Source organism: Lonchura striata, chromosome 1, assembly GCF_046129695.1.
Source record: "Lonchura striata isolate bLonStr1 chromosome 1, bLonStr1.mat, whole genome shotgun sequence".
NCBI classification, from domain to species: domain Eukaryota; kingdom Metazoa; phylum Chordata; class Aves; order Passeriformes; family Estrildidae; genus Lonchura; species Lonchura striata.
The window spans coordinates 108759470-108787163 of NC_134603.1; the positions used below are offsets into that span (position 1 = coordinate 108759470).

Consider the following 27694-nt stretch of genomic DNA (forward strand, 5'->3'; position numbering starts at 1 on the left):
TTAGGTTTCCTGATGTCCTTTGTTCCAGAAAAGTATGAATTTGATTGTGATTTGTGCATAAAAGAGTGAAGCTGGGTTTTGCAGAGTGGATTTTATACCCAAACTATCACAAGCTGATTTATATTGCAATGTTGACATAGGCAAATGCTCTTGTGCTCTCTCAGCTGTAACTCATGTAGAGCCTCTGATGAGAGGACTTGTTTTACAGAGGGAGAAGGCAATGTCCAAGGTGCATGGGTGCATTAACATCTGTCAAATAATTTCCTGCTCTTTACTAAGGGCTCCCTACTGTCAGTACTTCCTTCCACAAAATTTTCAGTGTGTCCGTCATATAAAGTTTCTGTTCTGCTGTGGCGTGCTGCTGAGGAGACTAAGGATACAACAGAGAGCTGCTTCATCCTGAGCTTCTGTCCTGATCACAGTGCCATCCCTTACAGCTCCCATGCATGCCTTGCAGATCCCAAAGCAGTGTTGCTAACCTCGCTTCACCTTGGGACTTTTCAGTGGAAAGTGGCCAGTGAAAGGATCAATGAAGCATGTATGAATGGGTCAGCAGTTCATATCATAGAGCAGTGTGCAGGATACTCTGGTAAGGAGAGGCAAAGGATGGGAGAAAAAATATAAATGCAGGAGTGAAAAGAGATGTATTTTTTTAGTGCAGAAAAATGCCTCAGCATACTGCTCCACTAAAGCAGTAGCCAGGAGCTATTCAAGCCCCAGACTAATTCCATAAAAACGGGAAACGAAGACTCAGTTTCTGTTCAGGAAGAAAGCATTCCGAAATATAATAAAGCAAATACTATTCTGCTTTTCTTTGAACTGTTCATCTCTGTTTCCCAGATAAATTCTTGTTCCTTATACTGTCTTCTCAGTATAAGGAACAAGATACTTATTCCTAGAAAACACAGCTAGCAGTGGCAGTGGGTCTGTAGGACATTGTTGAGTCTGCACAGTAATTTCATGGGGGTAATGTATGTCTGGAGTGAGCCATATTTATACTTCCCTGGTGGACACTTCACTAGGTGATTAAGACTCATTTACTTTTACCCATTTTGTCTGGGTGTTGATGGTGTGCTGCGGAGTATTTACAAACTAAACTGAAGATTTCTTTCTTTTATAAAATTTAAATAAATGTGATGTGCAATTGCTCATATACTCTTAGTTTCTTCTGTGGAAATTTGAGACCAACCAAATGGCTACAAAGGCTGATGCAGTTTGTCAAAAATTATGGAACTAAATAAAGTATGGAATAGAAGCTATGGAACTAATGTTTGTACATTCCCCCCCTCACGCACACTTTTTTCCCCTTTGATATATTTATTTGTTCCATTATAAGGAAAAAATGTAGAAGTGCAAAGCTAATCATTCTTTATTAAAGACTGTGGTCTTAAGTCAGTTTGCTGACCAATTTGAAACCTAGAGGAAGGGGACATTTAGTTCTGTATCTGCTCAGTCTACTTGGTCCTGGTTGCTAATTGCATAAATTTATAGTGGTGTTTGGAATGTATTAGACTGCTTTTTTTGCTATAATGTAGCCCATTGTGTATTTAGAAAGGTATGATTTATTGGAGAAACAGGTGTGGACACATGGAAAAACAATTTGTCCTAGAGAGTTATTTCTAGATGACTAGTAAAATGTTGATGCCAAATAGGCCATAATAAATCAGCAAGAAGTCTTTTCCTTAGTTTCCTCCTGTAGGTAAACAGACTCAGGACATCCATCAAATCAAAACTGAGAGAATGAGAGAACAGTCTGAGTCTCCAGTTAGCAAAGCAGTTGTATTTCTTTGAAGCAATCCCAGCAGGGTGCTTTGCTGAGTGATTGCAAAATTGGCTTCAAAAACAAATCCTGAATTTCTTATTTCTCGTAGGTTCCTTTAAGTTTTAATATACTTCTGGTGGCTGCTGCATACCAAGAAGGTGAACAATGACACAGAAAATGGGCTGATACACCAAAATTTTTCTCTGATTTCCCCTGAAGTGGCCTCACACCTTTTCTTTCCTCTTCAATGTGTTGTGGTGTGAAAGTATATCAGTAGTTACTTAGTGAGCTCTAATCATGCTGAACTCACTAAGCACAAAAGTACATGTCAAAAACTTCCGTTGATTGTCTGTTTTAAAGCAGCTTTGTCACAGTTATTTCAAAAGCTTTAGGTCTGGAGATGTCTGATCTGAAGATGAAACAAGTGGTAGGCTAGTTTTTATGCTATACTGTAGTAATCTGAAAATCTCAGTAAGTTTTGTTAACTGTAAATGTAATTTCACTTAATTTATGTCTGTTTTGTGCTGTGAGAGATCTCTAATGCTAAGAGGTAGGACTTGCACTGCACACTGTGCTGGGCATGGAGCAAGAGTGGACATTGGTGGATCTGCCATGCAGATGGTTGATTTTTGATTTTGCTTTGGTAGATGCAAGAATATGTCATTCATCTTCTTGTTCAGCAGTTTGGGAATTAGAGTCACTTCATAATACCTAAAAGTCAAAGAATTTCTAGGTATCGTTCATTTAGGGTAAGGTCCATAGAGCTTAGTAATTAGAGAATCTGCAGGGAAGGTGGAAACTTCCTGGATGTGGAAAAGAGGGGAGAGTTTGAGTGTCCATGGCAGGAATGGGTCCTCAGAAAACCACCTGCTTAATTTGCAAGACTTGACTTCTTTTCAAAAATCTGAAGAATTAGCTTGCTGGAATGAGTCCCAGAAATCCAACAGTTAGGTGAGGTCATGTGTGTAGTTTCATAATTAGGTTGTGCTGTAAATAAGGAAAAGCCATAATCAAAATTGTTGTTCAATTCCTTAGGTAAAGGTCATGTGTCATATCTTTACAGTGGTTTTCAAACTAGGTATAACTTTAGATTAATTTTCCAAAAATGCCTATGAATTGCTTAAGAAACTCCCTTAGTTTTGATGCACAATCAAAATAGCAAAAGCACTGTTTCAGGATTCAGTATGTTAGTTGAATGTTTACCTTTGCTCAAAAACTGGCTATCCAAGCATTTTCTATTGCATTCTAGTGTCTAAAGAAGGACACTGGAATTCAGATGCTGAACCAGTATTTTCAAAATCTAGTTTATCTGAACGCCTATAATTTCTACAGTTCACTGTATCTGTCCTACTAGAAACACAGCCTGTGGACCGCTAGTGTCCTTGGGAAGATTTGTATTGGGCTCAAGAGCTGTCCTCTTTTGCATGAATGTTGGGGTCTTCCTAGGCAGAACTGAGTGATTTGTTTCCTTAGGAGCAGTGAATTCTTCTTGGATCCCAATTGGCCAGCAGCTGATTTTTAGCACCTTTAGTATGAATGCTTTGTGATGACCCCAGGACAAGTTTGTGTGGAGCCTTTTTTCCAGGTTTTTTTTTTTATTATTATTATTTTTTCAGTCTGCCTTGTGTCCATCTGTTTCTTTCCAAAGATGAACCTCTTTGTATAATTCACAAAAGCCTTACATGTGTGCCTTATGAGTATGAGGAGAATGTGCTTAGGTACATCTGTTCTCCCTCCTGTGATTAAACAAGGAGGAAAGAAAACTTGTGCCTTCCAGCACCAGTTCTCCCCAGGGCAGGAGGTTAACATTTGACAAGATGACTGCCCTTTTTATTAAAGAGTCCCAGCAAAAGCAGATGCAGATTTCATCAAGGCTTGATCTTTTGAAATTCACTTTGCCTACTCAGCCAACTTCTCAAAGGATTTTTCCCACAGCTCACAAAGGATCCATCTGGAGAAAATTGCTAAGCAATATTTACCAATCCATCTGTGCTCTTGAGTGTCTAGACCTGTGTAAGGGCTGAAGTAAAGTCTTTATAAGCTGTCATGCTGAAAACTATTTTGAAGTCCTCCGGTGGTTTGCAGCATAGGAAACGTAAAGATTAGAAATTCTGCTAGGGCATTTTTCACGTTCATTCCAATTCTTCAGCAATTTGTAGAGCAAATTCTGTTGTAGTTTTTTATGATTTTTAGGTAATTGAATACTGCATCTCATTCATATGTGCCTATGTCACTGGAATTAAGGTTACAGGGAGTACTTTTGCATTGCCTTTTTTCCGATTTCTAAATATTTAGCTTTGCTCCCTAGTGTTCTCCAAGGCCATTCAGACACAAATGGATAGACCTGTATTCCCATTTTTGAAAGCTGGAAATGTGACCACTAAATAAATAGCAGCTGTAGCCAAGAAATGACAAATTTCTTCCAGTTTTCAGTGCTTGATTTTCATTGCAGGGATCTGTTTGTTTCTGTATAGTTGTCAGTGTGTGTAGTTTGCTGCAGATTTATTTATCAAGCTTTTTCTTACGGTTCATGCATCCCTAACTTTAGGAATAATGCAGTTCTCTGCTGAAGTGTCCTTCAATAGTGAAGCTGCTGTGATCATGCTGTGGAAGAGCAGGGCTGGCATGAATGGAATCTTGGGTAGTGTAATATTTCTCTTTGCTTTGGACCTTAACCTTCTGCTGGAGTGAACTGACATTTGGACAAGTGCATCTGCACAGACCATCCTGCACCATCAGAATTCTGATTTGCTTGCAGGGTTGGGAAAGAATGGTGCTGCATATTAAAATATGTGTAGGCTTTTCATCCTCGCTACTTCAACCTTTGGCCTTGAAAAGCAGATTATTATCTATTGAGTAAGAATTGTATTTGTATTTTGGCAGTATGTTAAAATAGAGCCTTAGCAAAGAGACATCAGTTGCCCTTGCCCAAGAAGTAATATTGATTTCAAGAAGATGAAGAAGCTTTTGTCTTCTTGTTACAAAAGATTGTAATATTGACATAACAGAAACTGAAAAATTGAACATAATATAGTGGGGGATTTGAAGGACAGCACTGCAAAGAATTCTTTATAGTTACTAGGCTGTAAAAGCATGTGGCAAAATACTCTCAGCTTTCATTCTATATTTACCTTCTGTGACAGCCTTCCAAACCACTGTTGTAGGCCTGGGAACTCTGCTGCTGTTTTCCTTGGAGACCTAAGGAACCTGACATGTATGGAGCATTTCCAGTTTTTGTGTTAATTTGTGTTGCTGAGCCCACAAGTAAAGCCTTGACTAGGGTATTATTGAATACCTAGTAAAAGTGAAGGGGATGTTGGGGGAAATATACTTCAGCAAATTTCAGAGACCACATTTTCTCCTTTCCTTTTGATGGTGCTTTCTGTGGAATCTTTCCTTACAAAGAGAATAATGAAATCTTAAGTCCATCACACAATTAAAAGATGCTGGGTTTTACTCTGTAATGAGATCTCAGAGGCCCAGGACACCATTCCTGCTCTCCCTTTGGAAGAAAAATGAACTGCAGCTGCAGCAGCTTGGCTGGCTGCTGTGGCCAGAGAGGCTGGGAAGCTGTCAGAGGAGTCTGAGATGGAGCAATACGTTTCCAGTAATTTTGGCTCTTTATGCAAAATAACATCTGTGCCCATAAAGAGAAGTTATCCTTCCAGGGAAGTGTCCTGAAAGACATTTCAAAGCCTGCAGCATAGAAATGGGGTTTTGGGAAGAAGGTAGATTTGGAAAGTATTTAAGAGTGAAATCTTCAGGGAACAGGGTATAAAGTGAATGTTTTCTGGGTTACAGTATGTGGGAGGAGTATAAATAAACATTTTCTGGTCACTTTTACTGTGACTTCTGGAATGCTGCAAGGGTTATTTTATTGCTTCAGGACAAGAAGTCACAAGCAGGTGATGGGACAGGGACGGGTATTGCTGTTTCTTCTAAATAAAGACAACAGGCTATAGCAATGACTGCTGCCTCCTGCCCAATTTGCAGTAGAGGGGGAGAATCCCTCCCCTGCTCAGAGGTAAAGTTTAGCAGAATATTTCTGGTTGTTTGGAAAAGTAGAATTTGAGGAATGCTGCGAACATTCCTTTATTTAAAGTGAAAAACACAAATCTGAAATGTATAGACAAGAAAAAGAGAAGAGGGGAATGCATTCCTTGTTACAGTTTCCATATCCAAGTTGTTGTTGAAGAAATAAAAATGCTCTCATTCCTTTCCCTTGCTTGAAGTAATCTATTTATGCCTTGTACTTCTATGAAGTGTTGTAGAAAAAAATTATAATTACACTATATGAAACTAATTCTTCTACACTGAATTAAGTTTAAAATAATGTTGAATCCATATTTCCATTAGCAAGCAATGAAAAAGCTATTAAGACTAAGACTTAACACACAATCAGTTCAATTCTTGCAAATGTTTCTACAGAAGCATGGTGCTGCAGAGCTGTAAATAAATGGAAGCGATAGCCTGAAATGTGCTGTAATATCTGTACTACCTAAAATTTCAATTCAAGAAAAATGTTTTTTTCTTCTTACTATTCAATTAGAACTACAGAGGGGGCAGGTTCAAAGAGGTACTGAGCTCTTTTTTCCTATATGTCGTAGGAAAATTAGTTTTATCACTTTTGCATTTTCTCCAAGCCCCCATCTGTAGGGAAAGCATTTAGCTCCCTTACTTTTAGAGTATCAATCCATGCATAGGTGTATTATATTGTTTCAATTACGGCGTCACTGGGCCACTTTTCATCCAGAGCTTGTAAATACAGAAAAACTCCAGAAATGTCCAACTTCCACTAAAAAGTTACTTACAGACTTATTTTGTGAGTATGCCATATGCCTGAGGTCCTCAGGTTATACAGTAATGGGTATCATAAAAATAGGATAGATATTCATTATCACTTCCCAAGGGAGTGTTTTGGATTAAGTAACTTAAAAATTCCCACCAGACAGAAAGTCTTTGTTAAGTGCATTTTATTTTTTGCAGATGAGCTCATTACAGTATAACTGCTGATAAACTTCTTTTGATCTGTGGCAAGATGTAACTGCTTTGGCCCAGTCATTAATTCAGGACACAAAGATGTGCCTACCAGTGTGTCAGAATGGGAGGACTGTAATAATTGGAGGCAGATAGAATTTATTAAACTTTCCCTAGTAATATGAGAAAAGCCTGGCACATGGCTCTCCATAGCACTGCCCAGAAATGTGTGCTCTTCAAAGGACACCCCCTGAAGTACAGGTTGATTCTGAAGTCAGTCTTCATCTGTGCTAGTACATCAGAGGGCAGAATTTAGCCCAAAGTTTCTTAAAATAATTTTCAATGCTTTACATTAGTAAAACCCTGCTGTGGGTTAAAACTTTGTCATCATGCTTTTTCTGTGCTCCTTTTCCAGTGCTGCTGTGAGCCATGGGAAGAGCATGGCTTTTTCTGTGAGACTGAAATGCTGTGATCAGTGAACAAGTGTGCCCAGTAACGTGATTCCCTCGCAGAAGAGGTGCTGCACGTGGTGACTGCAATGTCCCCATCCCATTCTGGGTGTTAGCAGAGCTAAACCACAGCAGCTCCTTGGTCCCTTTTCACACTGTGCTAAAGCCATGCAGTAGGTGTGCTGTAGGTCCACAGCCTGCAGATTGATTCAGTGCCTACAACCTGGAAACAGGAGGCAGTTATTTTCCAGCTTCCACCCAAGAGGTACCATCTAAATTGTGACCTTCTGTGCCAGACTTTGTTCCAGAGCCAGATTGTAAATGCTTTGTATGCCAGCTTTAGCTGGGAAGTCCCAACTACTCTCACCATTGTAACATTATCTTCCAAAGAGCCAACGAAAATACAGTGTTGATGTGTTCCTTTTGGTGCTCAGATGCCATTACATGTGAGGTATTATCCTGAAAACCACATTATCACAGTAACTCAGGGCCTTTGGGCATCTGATGTTGCCAATTGCTTTCACTTCTTGCTGGTATGTAATTTATCACCAGCGTGGCCCACCCTTTGTGGGCAGAGGCGAAGTTAATATACTTTCAAAGTGTATTTGAATTGCTTCCATAAATCACAGCTGTCACTGTGAGCAGTTTTATCACTTGCCAGAACAATATGTTATGCTCATGCTTTATAGCCTTGGTACTATTCTGAACTTTTATTTGTCTAAATTGTAATGCATCATAACTTATTTTATCAAACAAATTTGAGCAGCCCCAGTTTTTTTTATTATTATTCTATTTTTCCATCGAAACACTGTAAAGAGCATTTTTATGTGACATGCTTTATAGTTGTAATTATTACTTTTTATTAGTAATTAGCTCTAAGAACACTAGCAGTTTGCTTTCTATTTGTTAATTTTCATTCTTCTAAGAAGTTCATGCAGCTGGGACAGCTTTGTTTTTGTAGCTCATTTCCTCTCCTACCCTGCTGTGTAGCAGGAAGAGCAACTACATGGCAGTCATGAGCCATGGAGTTGGATATGGGGAGGAGGAGCCTCATAGATTTTATTTGTTATTTGTGCAGAATATCCACCAGATTAATCAATTGTGTGGATTTAAAATAAGAAGCCTTGTGAAATCCAGAAGGCAGGTGAAGCCATCCTACCTGAGAACTCAAGGATAGCGTAGCAGGGAGGTCATGAGCAGTTATTTATGCCTAAGGCATAATTATTGCCTTCATCTGGGAGTGCTTCCCCTGAATCATAGAGGAGCACGAGCAGTATGAGTGCTCAGAGCTGTGCTGCGGTGCCCTGGCTCGGGCACGGGCTGGGCAGTGGGAGAGTTGTGGCTCAGCAGGCAGAGCCACTCAGCTGGGCAAGGACCAGCTGTGCCCACACTGCCTGCCCGCCCCTGTCCCTGTCCCATCTGCCAGCTCAGGGTCCTGCTAACATCTCTGGAAGCTCTGCTCATCCATCATCTTTCTCTTCTTTTGCCATAGCTGTAGATCTGTTTGTGAGTGTGACCTGTGACTGGTTTAGGACTTCACTGCAATAAGAGACTCCCCTCAGCTCTTCTTTCTCAGGGATGCTCTGACATTAAATGCACTGTTTCCAGAACAGTAAAATATCTCCTTTTTTACAGCCATGACTAAAATACCAGTGAATATTTATGAACCAATTTGCCGTGGCTTCTCCTGTGATGGGGAAAAAAAAGTGTGGGTTTTTTTTTTTTAATTGATGCAATAGCTCATTCCAGAATATGAGAACAAAGTCTATAAAGTAGTCAGTTTTATAATTAGAAAATTATTTATTTGCAGCAGATATATTTGCTAAAATGTGAAGATTGCAGTTCCTCCATTTTTAATGTGAAAAAGATATGCTAATTGTTTAAAATTGAGCAGTGTCTCTAATGGAATTTTTTTAGGTGTAGATCAAGTTCTTTGTCATAAGCAGTAGTCTAAAGGTATGACTTAGGTTTGTCCTTTTACAGAAGTTAGGATTTATTCTCAAGGTTTGCACTCAGAATGAGCAGTAGTTGCTAAAGAATGTTCTGCAGATGTATTTGCAGATCCTGTGATTTTCTCTTCTCAAAAATTTTAGCTACACAAACATTTTCAGCAGATTGGCTAGGCACATCAGCTACCACTTCAGAAATGCATGTTGTAAATTTTACATGAAGAGACATTTTTGGCAGCTGCTTTGTGGTTTGACTTTGAGAAACCCCAGAAAGGGTATGTGAAATCAGTTACCCCATCCAGACCATGTAAGCAAGAAACAAGTATTTTAGCCTAAGGATGATTTGGAGGATGGTACTGTATTAGATTCAATTATTGCACACCGAGGAATTAATAATAATGAATATATTCTTCTGCTCACATACATAGATTGTTTCATAGGATCAGAGGAACTACGGACGGAGGATATTCCCAATTTATGTGAAAAACAAAAAGCACTAAGATGTTTTTTCCAGAGAAAACATCTCTCCCACCTCAACTGAGCCTGGGGAGCTGGCAGATGCCCTTAGCAAGCATTGTAAAACCTCTGTAAACTCTTCTAGTTTAATTTGAAAACATCCATTTGTATTGGTTTGCTGACAAATTTCTGATTCACAGAGACCTGTAGTTAAATTTTGCTCTGGCAGCTGACCCTTACTATGCCCTCTTGCCCTCTTCCTCACCTTCCTGCCAGTATTGACAGACGTAGAGCTCTGGGAATGTGGCCCTACATCTTGCAGGCACTGCCAGAAAAAAAAATTGACTTTTTTTTGGGTCAAAGAAGCATTCTTCATCTAACTGAAAATTTTGCAAACCTCTGTCGGTAACTCTTAGTTTATTCAGCACTTAAACATCTCTCCTTAGTATAGATTATACTGAAGATCAGATGTTTTTCCATTGACTTTATCAATTGAATATACAGCACTTTCCAGTAATACTGGATTTCAAAATGTTTTAGGAATATACCACCCCTCAAAACCTCATTTTACAGATGAGAAAACTAATAAGCAGAAAGAAGTAATGCATTCAGAGTGTACTAGGTCCCAGGCAAGAAAACATCTATCAAAATTTACGATGTATGCAAGGAAAAAGTTCTCTACTGCTGGCTCTCAAATCTACCTTGACAACACACCCAGGCTGATCTTCAGTATTTATGCTGAGTTGAAGACTCCGTATGTTTATGGTCTTTATTGTGCATTTTCCATCACTCTGATTGCTTAGCTGGCATCCATCAGGAATTCAGACTTTGCAAATACTTTTGGCCATGAAGATTGTAAACGCAGCCTTGCTGGGGTTGCAAAATATTAAGTGTGCTGTGTGACAGCAAATGCACTGTGGCAGGTCTACCCCAGTGATTTCTGAGGGCAGACATCACCCTGGAGAGACCCACAGCAGACAAAGCACAAATATTCAGAAGACTTGCCTACATTTAAATTTGTGCTATGCTTTGGGGGATTTTTGGTAATGAAAGTAAATTTTGCATCATTTACAGTTGCATAGTTGCAGATACCTTGAGAGGAGATAAGGGGATCAGGACTGATCCTGTGGGTTTTGCAGAAGAAGTCTGCATAAAATGCTCTTGCTTGGCAGATCAGCCTTCTCAGGCTGTTGCACTGGTTGAGTTAGCCAACATCCTGTTCTGCAGCAATAACATTGGACCAGCTATAGAGGAGTTTTCCAGCTAACATCCTGTGCAGTGAAAGCTGGAGATAGAGGGGAGGTTTTGGTTCATGTGGCTGAATTGAACCATGTTCTGGCTGGACATTATGACATCTGTTGACCAGGGACCTGATTCCAAGCTTTCTCAAGCCTGCAGAAAGACTGCCCCTAGCATGAGTGAGGCAGGGAGTGGGGCAGTGATGCCTGCCCCTTTCCCAAGCATTGCTGTCAGCCTGTTGTCCAACTTGGTAGAGACTTGGGAATCAATGCAGAAAATAAGTGTTTTCTAGAGTCAGCTTCATCCTCCCTCTCCTCCTTTTCTCTTTCTTCAGCTCTCTTTGAGCCAAGATTTCTTGGCACAGCTGTTCAGGAAAGCTTGCTGCTGAGTGTCATTTCTATTAAATTTATTTGTGAATTACGCAAGGAATTTGTGACTCCAGGTGCTAATCCTCTTGTTTTCAAAATTGATACTAAACCCTTGTTAGAAAAGACAAAGGTGAAAGTTTACATCCACAGTGCATTCCCTGTTTTCTTTTTTTCTTTTCTTTTTCTTTTTTTTTTTTTTGTGTTTATATTATTCTGCAAGAGCTTAAAATGCACTTGCCTGTGATGTGGACATAGCCAAGTTTTGTGAATTTAGGTGCCCGATTCATCAAAAGAGTTTGTAAAACTGTATGAACAAGTTATTTTGCACATTCTTTGGCCAATTGAAACAAAAACTTAAATTCCTCTGAAATGAGACTCATGCCCCACACATCCTCTACACCCAAGGCAAACCAAAATATAAAACAAAATGGCCTAGAGATGCTAAATCAAACAACAAATAAAAGAGTTTTGGAAGTTGGTGGTGTTCTATTTGGGATGTCAGAGGGGAATGTTTTTTACTTTTCCAGACATTTTTTATTTTACTCATTTATTCCCTTCTTTGTAAGATGCACAGTTTGGCCACAGGGGAAGCTAACTGGGCACTGGGATGACCACACCTGTAGATTCCATCCTTCACCTCCTTCCAAGGAAAAGCTTTAGCTGGAAGATACAACCCAGTTGTAGTGCAGTAATCAAATGTATTGCTTTTGTACCTATGTCAGAATTGCAATTAGTGTTTATATTTCTTCAGTGGTATAGAATGAAGTGGATGCCCAGAACAGACACTGATCACTGATACAAAGTACTTATAGGCATCTTTTTACAGGTCTTTTACTTCATACTTCAAGGGCTAAGTGGAGGGGGGTGGGGGGGGTGGGGGGATCAGTGATAGCAATTGCTTTAGCAAAGGTTTAACTTTGTTAATTAAGCCACTTTTAATCAAGACAGGAAATGTAAACTAGTATCTGCAGTAAACTAGAAGGGTTTGTAATTACAAGGCAAACATAAGTAGGAGCTCCCTGTGTCTGTGCCATGGAACGGAAGTGAGGTAGGTTCATCTCTGATTACCATTTGGTTTATTAGTTGCCAGTATCTCTCAGTACATAGCCACTGTTTGTTCTAATGGCTCTTTCATACAGGCACACACAAGTGCAAGGGCCATGCATTAATGCAGGCTCAGTCCTACCTTGCCCCCTTTTTTTTTCTTGTGGGTTAAGTAGTGGTTGTGCAGAAGGATTTCATAAATGAATTTGTTTTTTATATGTAGAACTTAATTTTATTGGAACGGGATCTCTCTTTCTTTAATTTGGTTGCTACCTCCCTGGTCAAGTTTCTCAGAAACCTTTTAAAGCAATGATAAGAATATAGTGTGAATAAATATACTGGATATCTTCTCCTTCAAGAGGTTGGGTTCCCTGATCCAGAAGTGTATTCAAGCCTGAAAAATCATTGCTCTGAAATCAAGAAATTATGTTGTATGCTTAGAAGTTAAGCAAATTCTCAAGGGCTCTGCTGTATAGGGGCCGGAGTAACGCAGTGGTGTTGCAGGCAAGTGCTTCTAATATGGTACAGAGCTGGTTAAGGTCGATTGCTAACCCCAATAGTCTTTGGATTGCATTCTGCATGGGTGCACTTGGAAAAGATGAGATTTTTGCAGTTGGACCCATATGGGCAGACATATGCTCCATCAAAGTCCTGTTGGCTTCAGTAACATCCCTGTGCCTGTTTGCATGGAGCTGAGGGCTGTAGTCTGCAGCTTGCTGTGTCCTTATGTTACAGGCAAACAAACAAACTCACGGCTTTTTGCTCTGTGATTTGGTACCTTTTGGTGTATGCAGAAGCTGTGGGGAGGAAGAGTGCCATCAGGCAGTGGGTGTGTCTTTGTTGCAGGCAGTATTTACAGTTGATGTTGTGTTTATGAAAACTCTTCCTAAGGTGAGACACAAAAACAAAACTCAGCTTGTGGAGGTGAAAAAGCAGGGTTTGTTGGCGACATGGTGCTAGCAGTCGCTTACACCAGTCTGCCCACAGTAAAATGGAACATGGTGCAGTGAACAGTATCACCAGAACACTGCAATTTTCTTCCAATAGAGAGGATGTGGGCAGGACAGGAACCTGTACCTGGAGTTGTGTGGAAAAAAACAGCCCAGCAGAGGCAGCCAGAGCCCAGGGACCATCCATCTCCTCAACCCTGCTGGTGAGCAGCAGCTTGCCCAAGCAGTCTCTGCTCGGAGTAGGGGTCTAAACACTCAGCACACATATTTTGGTGTACTGCCAGAAGAGTATTGTGTGGTTCTTCTCCATTTCTCTGGAGAAATTATTTCCCTTGGGTGCTTATTTTCCTACCTGCAGTTGTCTTTTCTCTTCAGGAATGCATCGTCTTCATTGTAATGACTGCAGCTATTCCTTGAAGTTTCTTTGAAGTATCTGGCTTGGAGGTTCACTCTGAGCTTGTGCTTGTAGATATTTCATCAGTATCAAGAGCTGATGCCAAGATAACAAGCTGATATCAAGAGCAAGAGTTACAGATTAATCAATACACAGGGATTAACAATTTATTTTACTCCGACTTGCCGTTATTTATTAGGGGTCAATCGAGAAAATCAAACCAGAAGAAATGAATCTGCTGAAATTCAGTGAATCTGAACCTGTGGTTTGCAGCTGGCATGGAAAATCTGATCCTGCTAGTCTTGTATTTGTGCTTTTTTTAATCATACTGAATTTTGCTGTGGTGGTTAACTGTCCCGTTGCACAGTTCTTTAGGGATTTGCTAACAAAATCAATAGATATTTCATATAACAGTTATTCTACAGCCATGAACTGATTTGTGTAACACAATGCAAACATAGACACAGATACATATTGCAGCTGCTCTTCATCTGATGAGCATGTCATAGGCTAAAGGATTCTGTAAACACTAATGGGTTCTCACACTGGTGTTTTAGTTGTACATTAGCTATTCAAAAACCTCCTAAAGAGGAATTGCAGCAGACACTCATCAATGCAACTGTCTGTGTCTACAGTAAGGGCTACTACCAGATTTACATCTGTTTTGGTTTTAAGACATAAATCTCCCTTAATAGCATCCTATATTTTCTCCAAAATTATCTATTTGCCTGCCCATGGGTCTCAATTGACTCTCCTTAAGGTTGTTGGGATTGGTGGGCAGGGGCTGAGAGCAGGATTATTCCTGGATGATCCTTAGCACTATTTTGGACCTCTCTGCTGTTGTGAGAACTGTGCACCAGCTTGGAATACATGCTTCCAGTGGTTTAGCTCTGTCGGGATGAGAAGGCTTCACCCTTCTCAGAATAATGTAGTATTCTCCCAGGTCCTGTAGTACCCTCCCTGCAGGCACCTCAGGTGGCTTTGGGCATCTCTAACATGCCAATGTAAACCCTTCCTCATGCTACTGGCCAAGGGGAAACGCTGTCTGAAGCTCATTTCTCCAAAGCTGTTGAGCCTGTCATTTGCTTAATTTGATAGCTGGATGACTTTTTTTTTTTTTTCCCTTTCTTTTTCTTTTCCCTTTTTTTTTCTTCTTCTTGGTCTCTAGTAAAATGCAGAAGCCTCAGATTACAAAAACAGCTGCACATGCTTTGGGTTAATGCATTTAAGTCAGGCTCCAGGGCCTGGGCAAGTGCCAAGATCCTGGATCAGCTGCTTTACCGGAATTAGGCTGCTGTAATGGAGCCCTGCATTATTGTGTTGCAATTATTTTGGATTGCAGCTGGCTGTTCCCTGTATTTTTTTTTTTTTCACTGAAGTGAGATAAAATAATTTTTCTTAAAAATAGAATTTTCTTTTCAGAGTCTTTCAGAAGCTTTGAGTTATATACTATGTCTGTAAGATGTGCCCCTCTGTCTATCTCTAGATTTATCTTGATGGAGAAGAGCAAGAACGATTTGTCATAGTAATTGAAGAGCAGGAAGAGTGCTAAAAGGTCTCAAAACATAAAATAAATGCGTATTGGAAAGGAAATAAAATAAGTTATTAAATTGTCATATAATTACTTGGTTTTAGGTTTTCAGAAAGAACAGGTTTATTTTCAGCATCAAGCCACTTACTGGTAGTGAGTTCTTCTTAAAGCTGTCCCTATAATTTGAAAATCCTTTGAATAAAGAAGTAAAGGAATGGATACAGATTTTAAACTGACAAAAAACATTTCTCCAGCCTCGAGTCTCCTGTGTTTGTATCCATTCAAGCTCTTTTTGATGCTTGTTTATATACGTTTCTTGTCAAATAACAGCTCTCTCAGGTTCTCCAATTGATAGCAAAAAGTAAACTGAATGCAGTCATTTATCTTTGAACTGTTCAACTGTGCCCTTCTTCATGTTCTCGTTAATAATGCCAGGTCCCCCAGGAGCACTCACACACAATTTTATCACATAAGCTTTTTGTTTGACCTTACCTGCTGTTCCCCTGGAATATAAAGGGGACAAAAAAACCAAAAATGACAGCCTGCCTTAATTAAAATTTTTGTCTCAGAAGATGTTACAGTATATGATTTCATTAGGTATATAATTAAAGTATTTAATCATACCTCTTATTTGTCTGGGCCTTTTTACTCAGTAGTGAAATTACAGAGTTTTAAACCAACTCTGGTCAGGTGTGGAAAGGTAACTGAGGGGTGGATATGCATCCTTAAGTAATTCAGAAATTCAATTTACTCAGGATTTTGCCTGTTTGCCCTAAAGGTAGTTGCTTGGATTATGAAGTAGAAGGCACTAAATAAAAGTTCAGCACTCTTTGCAACCAGTTTTTTCACCCATGGGACAGCAACCATGCACATAAATGTTTTTTAAAAGGTAATGCTATTCCTCATTTTGAGGTTGTAACTTAGCATCATAGGAAAAAGGTAAAAGAATGGGTAAAAGATAATGGATATTTCTTTGACATATAAGAAGTGCTAAATCTTACATTGTGATCTATGGTGTTACATTCATCATTTCTCATTGCAATAATCTAAAACACACCAATGGGAAGCTTTCTTACCGCCCAGGTGAACTCATTTGTTTTATGCAGTGACTGTTCTCAAGTAAAAGTCTATGCAAGAAACAGTCTATCTTGCTTTTTGTAAGAACGTACCTTTTTTTAGTTTATATAAGAAAAGCAGAGTTAAAAAGTATGTTTTTGAGCCTCTGAACCTGCACATCTTTTGGACCAGGAGGGTTTTTTTTGCTAGGGAAATTGTGTTATTTCCCTAATTTTTTTTCCATTTTGCTAGCATTAGAGAAATGCCCCTAGCTGGCAGAATTGTCTTGAGTAGCACATGAAACTATCAGTGCTTCAGATGCTCTGTGCTTTAGGCTTCTTCCAGCCCCTGGGGTTGCCAAACAAGTAAAACCAAGATTTCATAGTTTTTGAGGAAGAATAAAGCAAGATGACAAGGAGGACAGTTCACCTGGGTAGATCCTAGAACAACTTGCCACATGGGCAATTTAAGAGCTGTTATCTACACAAAACAAACAAACAAACAAACAAACAAAAAAAAACCAAAACAAAACAAAAAAAAAACCTTAGTGTTGCAGAGTATTTGCACAGCAGTTTTTACTAAATCCAAGAAATAGGTTGCTATGGAATAATTCAACATTGCAGGAAATTTCCTAGTTTTATTTCTTCTTCTAAAGTTGGATGAAGATATTTTTGCACTATTGCTTTCATGGGATTTGTATATTTTTAAACCAGAGAGAGAAAGAGGGGTGGGGAAGACAGTCCAACTTCTTTCATCCAGGATTTTTGTTCTTTCTGTTGTGATAATAAATCTTACTAGCTCATATCTCTGGTGCATATACATCTTGTTGAGTTTCTTAATGCAGCTGAGTATGGCTCTTTGTGTGTGAGTCTGACAACAAATGTGTCTATTGGTCTGTTACCAATTTCTGTTACCGAAGTATGAATCTGTTTTTTGCAAAGCTATGGCCAATGTAGGGACTCAGAGCTACAATTCTGGCAGCAGTTATGTTTCAAGACTCAAAGTTCAGCATCCTGCAGTTTTATAACCTCAGCTCTGCAGAGAATTATTCAGGTCACTGTCATTGTAATCACTTTAAGAATACATTTGCTGCGTTATGTGTTTCCAGTGAATGTAGCTGGAGTGCCATTAGCTAAACATTATTTTGGTCTCACAAACTAGAAAGAATCAATGCCATTAGCTTAAAATTTTGAAAACAAATCTAACATAATAACCCATGGTTTCCCCTGCAAGCTGTACTATTGGAGTGGGATGTGCTTTTACCTGAAATGAAAGAAGCCAAACTTGTGTTAAAAGGCTTCTCTTGTTTTTGGAGGGTCTGAACTTGCTGAGTGCTGTGGGCAAAATGAGTCTGTGTGCTACTGTGGTTTTTGACATGTGGTGTTTTACCTGCTACCTCGTACCTTTGTACCTTTTCTGTTGCTTCTTAAGACTTCCTTATTTGAGGCATAGGTATTCTTGTTTGGTTTTTTCCCCCTTTGTATATGTGTGAAAACTAAGTGAAATAATTGCATAGTCTTGTTTTTTGAAGGGAAAGGGATGGAATTTTAGCAGTCAGCTATTATGTACTTGTCCTTCTAGCTCACATGGTGTCCAGTTCACACCCCTGAATTATCTGTGATGTCTTCAAATAGAATATAAAGCTGAAATGTCTTACTAGGTCAAGACATTTTTATGTGTATTGCAGAGAGAAAGCACAGTAGGAGTGAATAGACCAACTGCAGCCAATTTGCTTTGCAGTGTACTTTGGATTTTAGATCCAAGCTTAAACTACAAAATTGTTTACAAAGTGGTTTGAATTCCACCTGCACAATATGCAGCTTAAATCTTCAGAATCACACAGAAAATAACACCAGGAGGGAGACTAATTAATGTGTCTTCTGTGGGAGTCTTCCAAACTGCAGATGCTTTGGGGTGAGGCTAAATCAAAAAGCTTAAATTTATAGATTAATTTTATGTTCCATGACAGTTTAGTCCATCGTTTGTAGTGAAACTTGCCAGATAATGGTCAACTGCATAACAAAACAAAACAAAACAAAAAAAGCTTTTTCTCAGGTGATTGGGCACCCAGTTCTAACACATCACACGTGGACATGAGAAGCCAGCAAGAACACAGTGCCTCTAGAGGAACCAGTGGATCAGGATGGTGTTACAATGTCCTTGTAGGAAGTGAAACACCTGGTTACAGTGCAATACTTGAGTACCTCACGCAAAGTCAAGAGGGACTGATGGACCTCTGGAACAAGAAAGGCTTTGTTCTGACCACCAAAAACACTTGCCTAGAATTCCTGCTCTCACTTGTGCTCATTATGTGGCTCCCACAGCTTGGCCAACTGCATGATTCCCCAATTAGGTTGGCTTTCCTCCTGTTTTACAGATAACCTTTAGGGTCTGTTTGAGAATCCAAAAGTTCTTTGGGTTGTTTAGGGGTGTGGTTTAGTGGTGGATGTGGTAGTGTTAGAGCAATGGGTAGACTTCACGATTTTAAAGGTCTTTTCCACCCTAAGCAATTCTGTGATTCAATTCTGTAATTCCATTCTGTGATTCTAAGACAGTGTTCGATCTTGCTGAACAGCTTGCTTCAGTTTTTTTCCTCACAGTTTTGCAGACAGTTGGGATGGACCAGCAAAAAACTTTTGGTGAAAAAGAAAGTTGTCAAAAATTTTATCAAATGTGTCAGTGAGTGAATTGTAGTTCTACAATGATATGTTTTCTTTTCAAATTATAACTTAACATGGGCATTGTAAATTTGTATTATTAGAAAGTAAAAACTACATCCATCCACTTTAATTCTTTGCCCATAGCTTATTTCAAAAAGTAAAGGATAACATAGCCTAGTAAAATTGTGGGAATAGATACCAACCATACTCTTCAGTCTACAAAGTCTACTGAGCATTACTCAAGCAAGGGCAAAGTAAACTAAAACAGGACAGAAATATCCCTTAGAATATTCACTGTACACAGGTGAACTCTGCCTGCGGAATGAGCTGGGTGGCATTGCCAGAAAGGGAGGAGAGACTGGGGAGAGGATCCTCTCCTATGCAAAAGATTAGTCCTTTTCCTTGGGAGACGGGAACAGTGTTAAGAGCTAACTGGCTAACATTTTCCTGAGTATTTCAAATCTGGAATATGTAATTAATGGTCTGACTAATACTGGACAATGAGCACATTCTAATATTTTTTTATTGCTAGAACTACTTGTAAACTGATTAATATTTTCTAGCAAGGTGTCCCTCTTCATTTTAGACATTTTAAGCAATACAGACATGCTTCCACTCTCAGTAAATTACCTCCTTGTTAATTATAGGGTTTGTAGAAACTTTAACTTTTATTTCTAATCTGGAAAGTTCTAGGTTTATCTTCCTGACATGCAATTTTATGATACCATTTTGTGGTCTGTTCAAGAACTATGGTTACAGTTTAACCCCAGCCAACAACTTAGCTCCATGCAGCTGCCTCACTCTCCTCATCTGCACAAAGAGTATCAGAAAATTAAAAATGAGCAAACTCATGGCTTGAGATAAAGACAGTTTAATAGGGAAACCAGAAGCTGTGTCTGCAAGCAAAGCAAAACAAAGAATCCATTCACCACTCCCCATGGGCAGACAGGTGTTCAGCCAGCCCCAGGAAAGCTGGGCTCCTTAACTCCTAAGAGCTATTCGGGAAGAAAAACTCCCACTCTGAGCATTCCCCACTCCCTCCTTGCCTTAGCTTTATATGTTGTCATATGGCATGAAATATTCCTTTGTTCACTTGTGTCTCCCCCCAAATTCTTCGTTCACTCCCAGCCTCTTTGCTAATGGGATGGTGTGAGAAGCAGAAAGTCTGAGTAAGCACCGCCCAGCAGCAACTAAAACATCCCTGAATTATCAACACTGTTTTCAGAACAAATCCAAACCTTAACGCCATACTAACTACTAGAAAGGAAGTTAATTCTACCCTGGCCAAAACCAGCACAGCTACCTATTTGCAGGTACTTCTTTGTCTTTTGAACAAGTTGAGCAGAGTGAGCTCATTAAGCCTTTCAGAAAGAGATGTGCTTCCTGACTGGAAGGATCATGTTTTTAGCTTAGTTCTCAGCTCTTACCAGTTTTGGGGAGTCTTCTGCAAATGTAAGCAGCTTCTGTGTGCAGAATTTGCTGTTGAAATATTTTCAAGGGCTTTTCAGGGTCCACACCAAGAGTTGGTGCTTGTTCTCTTTGGCTTTTTCATGTGACCTCAAATTCAGTCTCTTTCCAGTGTTCCTGGCAATTGCTGCAGGGGCTGTATTGGGGAAGGGAGAAGAAAAGAAAGGGAGGACAGCATAGAGCACCAGAATGGCACTGCACTAGTTGCAGAGCAGGCAAGAGCACACCCAGATGCTCTGCAGCATTCCACCCAGCCCAGTTACCTCTGCTTGAGGTTTCTCTTTTGACTTTCTTTTGGACTTTCCTTGCCTAAGCCATAGTTTCCTTGGCAACAGCCATAGTGTTGCCAAGGTTCCTGAATTTTAGGTGGCACTACACTGAGTAAAGCAGAAAGGGAGCAGGTGAGCTCTCAAATCATGTTACATCAAAAGCACTATGAGTGTATGTGTTTGCATGGGGTGGGTATGGATGCAAGGAATGGAAATGGAAATGAGTTCAAATGTAAAGAGTACAATAAGATTTGCAGTTCAGGGACTTTCCACTGCACTCATCAGTCACTCTTTACCCACAGTGCTGATACACATGTTCTCAACATTGGTAACACATGCTTCTAAAACGAGCAATGAAACAGTCCCTCCCAACATGAATGTGCCATTCATGAAAGATGTATGCTGAGTCTGCAAGAACACCAAATATGCTTTAATTGCAGCTCTGGGTGATGCTACTGGCAAAGGTGTAAAACTGCTGCATTTTGTTTTGAGCTGCATAGGCTCATTAAGAAATGGAAACATTTGTGGTCTTTTATACAGTCTTTCTGCCCTGGGATGTTTAAGTTAGATGACTTTTAGCATGGTGAGGCAGGCTGTAAAGGTTCAGAGAATTACCTTGATGATATGACAGCCTCTTCCATTTCAGCTGGAATCCAAAGCTCATCTTTCCTCTGAGGTATTTGTGGAAATTCTGTGCACAATTTGTTCCTCTGGTTGTTCAACAATGTCTCTCATGTTTGCCCTGATTTAAAAAATCCTCCTTTGTAGTAGAGATAACATAGAGCAGGATGATATAATTGCAGTAAAGAGGCCCTGGAGCTTGCAGTAATAGGATGGTTCATCTGATGTGTACTGCCATTAGAAAATAACCCACGTATGTATGTTCTCGGGGGACTGTAAAGAGGCTTTTAAGGATTACTCTTCATGTAGTATGAAAGCTAATGAGCAAAAGAGCAAGTGCAAAGAAAACTATTGCTGCATAAGCATGTTGCCACTTCCTGTTCTTGCTTTTCTTACACCTGTGTAGCTCCAAAATATCCACCTCTGCCCACTAATGCCTGGTTTCTTATGCACTATAGTAGTTTTCAAGACTTTTGAGAATACAGCATTATTTCCATGTCACTGAAAAGTAAATTGCACATAAAAAGCATGGCGTAGTTTAAGACTGTGCTCTGTGTGTACAAATTAAGTAATTCTGGTGGAGTGGCACTCTCTGATAGTCTGTGCCTGAGGAAAAAAAAAAAATATATATATAGTTTCAAAAACAGTGCTAATTGTTCGTCTCAATTCTCCCACCTCCACTCTTTTTCTTGGCTAGAGTGCAGAAACATACAAAGATATCAATATCCAGTAAACACTGGAGGACCTGTTTCAAATATTATGTGGAGAATTTGGGCTGCAGTGATAGGAAATTCAGAACAGCTGGTTTCTGATATTAACAACTTCTTGTCCAAATGGATTGCCAATTGTTCTACTTTCATTTGTGCTGAAACAGAAGCCATATAGCAGTCCAGATATTATTTTTTTTGTTTTGTCACAGCATTTTTTTCTTGCTTATAAAGCTTGTTGTAGATAAAAAGATAATTCACTTTTTAATATTCTGTACTTCCTCTGCAATGTTGGAATATACTTTTGTGCCTTGTCATATTTTTAGGTTCAGTAGAATGGACAAACCTGCCTCTTTCTTCATGTATTTAACACAATAAAGGGTCAGGCTTTCCTGTCAGATAAAATGAAATGGCTTTATTTAGCTGCAGAACCTTCAAGAAGATGCTGGATTTTGACTAAATGATATACTGGGTTCTACAGCATGGTCCGACATCCATAGCTTCCAAAGGGTACTGATCATAAAAAAAAAAAAGTCCATGAATATTAAGTAAGGAAGAGATGACAGCCAGCATCTTTGCAAAGATACACACATGCCAATAAACTTCTCAAACATCCCCATTTCTACTAAAAAGTCATTAAATATTCAAGAGTACCTCCTTCTGGACAAAGAGGGACTTCTTTTCTCTTAAAGTCTAAGAAGATTCTGTTACAACCTATTTGCTCCCATCTAATTAAATTGGAAGTATGTTAAGAGTGCATGTGAAGTATTTGTATTGAGGCTTTTCTGTATGGTCAGAGCATTGCAAAAGGCTTACACAAGGAGTAGGAGAAGGGTCTTACTCTCACTTTCAGGGATGTAACTGATGTACTCTGCAGGTTGGGACAGGGTGACAGGTGCACATGTCCTGTGGTCAGGAGAAGTCACTGAAGTCCTTGAAGGGTGTTGGAATAAGATTGTTAAAATAATAATGTATAACCCAGTGGACCTCAGCTTTTCAGTCTATCTCCTTTTCATATTTCTCCACCTAAAACCTGCAGTGGTTATGTCATGTACTAAGCAGTGCTTGCTAGTACAGAGGAGATTTTCAGGGCTGCGTGTTTATACGTGTGTGTGTGTGTATCATTGGAACTAAATAGTATTTAAGATCCCTTCCAACCAAACCCATTCTGTGACTCTATGGTGTTGTAATACCCCCAGGAGATCATGCCTATGCATTCATCATGTGGGTAGCTGCTTCAGCCTTTCCATGATTTTTTGTTTCAGTTTGGTAGTCATGCCTGCACTGGGTCATAAATCTGTCATATTTGGAGAATATGGAGCACAAAGCTGAGGTGAAGAGAGAGCTGTGTATTTAAACACACAGCAGGTCATTTGCAGTAGCCTCACAAAAGTAATGTTAATGTAATCATATTTACTAGAGATAGCAGAAGGGCTGCTTTCTACTTGGTCCCAGTGGTGTCCGTCTGTCTCTGCAGAGCACCAGTCTGCCACCCTGTGCTGGTGCACTGCAATCCAGTTCTCTGAGCCCAAACCCAGTGCTGGATTACATTCCCCAAAAGAGTCACTTGATCCCTGGCTCACTATCCGTCTATGGTTCTTTACACTTCTGGGACTTAACTTTAACAACTGGAGGTGACAGGAGATGAATTTCATGTTACTGTTTCTGCTGTCAGTTGACACCCCTCTGCTTAAACTTCCAGTCCTGCAAATACTAGAAGAGTAATGCTAATTTTTTTTTATTTCTATCCTTTATCCCCTCCCCCCCATAATTGGTGTACTGGAGCAGAAGAGGACTTGCAATTTTATTATTGCTGTATAAGGCTTCTATAAACTCAGCTACAGCAGTTCTGATGTTGGTAATTTTTATGACTAAAAAATATGCTGACACAGCTGACACAGTGTTTGGGCATAGGAAAAGAGCAAATCTGAATGTATAATAATCTGGTGAGTTTGGGAGATGTTTAATGCTATATCCCAGCCAAGTTAATCACCCATGGAATTTTTTTAAAATTTTGCTCAGTTGACTGGAGACATTAATCTCTGGAATGGCATCTTTAATGCCAAATACTTGACCAGAAATCTCAACATTTCCCTGGCATAAGAACAGATTCAGAAGGAAAGCTATCAATTGACAATAGACCAGCAGAAAGAGAGACATTTGTTACTTTATTTCTCTTACATAATGAAGAAATATCCAGATGATGGTTTTCACTTTGTGAAGTATATTGGTACTGTATTCATGAATATAAATTGAGCAGACGTGACAATTTTTTCATAGAAGGATGACACAGAGTTGCTCCTTCTGGTAGTTCTTTGTCTGAAATATGCTTATTTTAAAAACATCACTACAGAATTAATAGTGCACTGCATAGCTGCGTGTTAAAAATATGAGTGCTAAAGAACACAGAATATGTTAAGGAGAAATTATTCATAGATTTATAATACCTATGTCTGGCCGTATTTTTCAAGGGCAGGCTCTTTCTGCATATTTCTTTCCTTTCCTGCTTTTTCTGAGAAGTTCTTAATTGCTAAATATCACCATCACCCAACCAGCCCAGTTCCATCTGTCTAGGCTCATTCCCAGGCAAAATTGCATTGCTGCTGAGCAATTTTTTATTTGTGCTTGCCTTCCCATCCACACTGCTGCCTCATTAGTGGCTTGGCTCTCTAGATCATCCAGTCTTTGCCCATTTCTCCATTATTCCTAGAGGAGCCATCCCAGCAGAAAATCTGCAATATTGTGGTGGCTTTGAACACAGTGTTAGTCACAGGTTAAAACAGAAGCATCAGCTTCTCATCCTTGTGCAGGCACTGGTGTGTTAGCAGTGTTCCTACCAAGCAATGGGGAGGATGCTCCCTAATTTATTATTTTTCCTGCTTTGACACACATGAAAATAGTATGGTGGATTATTACCCTTAATATGCTCTAATTAAATAAAAAACTTTGCAAATGATAGCTAGTGTGTCAAGAGATGTTCTACTTGATTATTTTAAATAAAGACTTCTCTGTTTATATTGTGCTAGGGAGCTGCATTGCAAGAGGGTAAGGTAAGAAATGCGACCTGAAAGAAATTGTCAGATTAGACTGTGAAGGTCAAATGCTGGTGTCCTTGAAGTTGTTTTTCCTCTGAGGAAATAATCAAAAAACAGTAGCACCCTGTGTATTTTTAGGGCTTTACAGCCCTGTGCTGCAGTCAGACAGTCCTCCAGGTAGTCTCTGCCACAGTATCAAAAAGGAAAATAGAAGTGTGCTGCCCACTCAGGTCAGCCTGCCAGGGCTGCCAGCTCATGGCATTTGTTTATTGCACTTTGGTTTTCATTTACAGTAACATTTCTGCAGGAACAAGTAACTTTTTAACTAAAAATGCAGGTATAAACGATGGGATCATTTACTATACCTTAGAACTGTTGTAATTTTGACCCTATAAGCAACAGGGTATTTGAAGACGTCTTTCCTCTTCCAGGTTACCAGCCTGTCCTGCCGAACCAGCAGCAGGGGTTCCAGGGTCTCATGGGAATGCAGCAGCCACCCCAAAGCCAGAACCTGATGAATAATCAACAGGGGAATCAGGTGCAAGGCATGATGGTGCAGTATCCAGCCATGTCATCCTATCAGGTATTTAGGAGCTGTAAGGAAAGACTTTTTTCTTGGAGAATGCTCTATTGAATTAGGTTTTTGCATCACACAGTGCCCTTATAACTTCATTTGGTTAGTGTGTGGCAGGAAGCTTTCTGATGAATACTCTTTTAAGTCAGTTTCTTTGCTTCCTATTTACCTGGTTTTAGTACTCCTGATTTTTGTTCTGATTTTGAAATGCTTCAAATGAACTATTTATTGCAGTCTGCAGTGAGGCTAATGTCACAAAGAACGAAGGAATTAGACTTCTTCCTGTGAAGAAAATTAATTTAAAAAAATATAAGAACATTGTTCATTTCTTCTCTTTTTTGCCAGTGCAGTACTGTTTCCTGTAATGAAGTTGAGGGCTTTGCCTGATCCAGTTAAAAATTACTCATCTGTGGAGACTCCTGCCAAGGATCTCACCATGTCTTCTATAACAAGCTGTAGCCAGATGGATTATTGTTTATTGGGTTCTGGGGAGAGGGAAGGCAGTGGCTTGATTTTTACCAAGTCCGTAAGTTACCCAGACTTATTTCCCAACCTTTATACCTAGTTTCCTTGAGTTATGCCAAGCGCTTGTGAGAGGTGGCCTGTGCTTACACTTCCTACTGGTCCCTCTGGAAAGTTAAGAAACTAAGTGACACCTAAATCATTTTAATAGATTGCACTGATTGAGCAGCCATTCCCCTTTTCCCTCAGCTTCTTTGAAAACACTTAGTGACACAGATGGAAATAGGGAAATTGCTTGAGGGTAAAACTTTCCTCTTACATTTTCAGGATTACTATATCAAAAACACGTTTTAAAGGTTAATGATCAAGTTAAAGGTTTAGACCTTTTAGATGGCCTAGATATACCAGGGCTGAGTCTTCTGTTTGCATTGATCCCAGTAATGCATATTATACTAGGTCATGACAGAGACACTTTCTAGGCCTACAAGCAGAGGGATTTATCTTTAAAACCTTCTATAACAAAAAAAAACTCAGAGATGAGAACAATCCTGAGCAGCAGAAAATAGGACATTTTGGCACAACACAGTACACTCAAATTCATCTAGAAGGAATATAGGGATACTGGGAGCCTACTTTAACTTGCTTAGTAATTGCTGTCTTTTTCTCCCTACGTCTTTCCGTATTCCTACCTAGGTGCCAATGACCCAGGGTTCTCAAGGATTGCCGCAACAATCATATCAACAACCAATCATGCTACCTAATCAATCAGCTCAAGGAACACTTACAGCCACTGGAATGCCTGTCTACTGTAATGTCATACCTCCGGCCCCACAGAACAACCTCCGGTTGATTGCCCCACACTGCCCCTCCAATAACGTTCCAGTTATTTCTGCCAGCTGCAGGACAAACTGTGCGAGCATCAACAATGCAGGGTGGCAGGTCAAGTACTGACACTGTGGCTTAGATTTATGAGGATAGAGGTGCATTATTTGACAAATAAATCATGGCCTTCAAATGAAGAGGAACACAACAGAATAATCAGTTGAGGACACGAGTACTGACAATGCTCAAGTGATTTGCTGCTGGAAAAACCTGTAAAAAAAAAGTAAAATAAATTTTGGAAAAAAAAAATGTTTGCTGGTTAATGGTGCATATTTTTGTCATGTCTGCTAGGTATGCCTTTATAGCTTAGCTAGTGACATGAATTCATTGAGGTAAGATTTTTTCCTACCACTGAACACCACTGTGTAGATTGTAATATCCCTGATTCGGATTAGTTTTGTACTTTGTGTTGAGTTTGTGAAGCTAAAAGTATTTAAAAATATAATAAAATCACATTGTACCAAAGCTGTAATGGAAATGAAAAAAAAAAAAACAACTGAAAACAAAAAGAGAATTACTGAATGGAAGGAATAATTTATATACACTATAGAGTTTTTTTATGGATATATACTGTATTGTAGTGCTTAATCACAATAAAGCTATTTGACCTCATGAAGGAAGGTCATGTTTCTACCACCTGCTTGGTCTCCTCTGTTTCTGAGTGAATTTCCTTTAGTTTCTGCATTGTCTTTTTTCAGGTGAAGCTAATGGGGGAAATTGTGCTTAATGGGCTTAGAGGAGTTTGATTAGAAGAAAGCATAGCTGTATCTCAGCATGAGGTACCATAACAGCTGAGACCACTTTGGAATTGTAGAATAGCCACCCAGGAAGTATTCAGTGAA

At 39.5% G+C, this 27694-nt stretch overlaps 1 protein-coding gene and 1 long non-coding RNA gene across 32 annotated transcripts in view; both read left to right on the plus strand.

Moving 5' to 3' along the window:
• Positions 1-22457, plus strand: part of LOC144247116 (uncharacterized) — a 31451-nt gene extending 8994 nt beyond the window's left edge. Inside the window, exon 2 of the long non-coding RNA XR_013340802.1 lies at positions 505-22457. This is a non-coding gene — a long non-coding RNA (uncharacterized LOC144247116). The remainder of the gene's footprint in view (positions 1-504) is intronic.
• ARPP21 (cAMP regulated phosphoprotein 21) overlaps positions 1-27488 on the plus strand; it is a 140967-nt gene extending 113479 nt beyond the window's left edge. For all 31 annotated transcript variants that reach the window (XM_021553235.3, XM_021553237.3, XM_021553224.3 and 28 more), the window contains 2 exons: positions 25366-25517; positions 26664-27488. In XM_021553235.3, coding sequence (XP_021408910.2) covers positions 25366-25517; positions 26664-26921 — 410 coding nt within the window. In that variant the 3' untranslated portion in view covers positions 26922-27488. The remainder of the gene's footprint in view (positions 1-25365; positions 25518-26663) is intronic.
• The last annotated feature ends 206 nt before the right edge of the window (positions 27489-27694 follow it).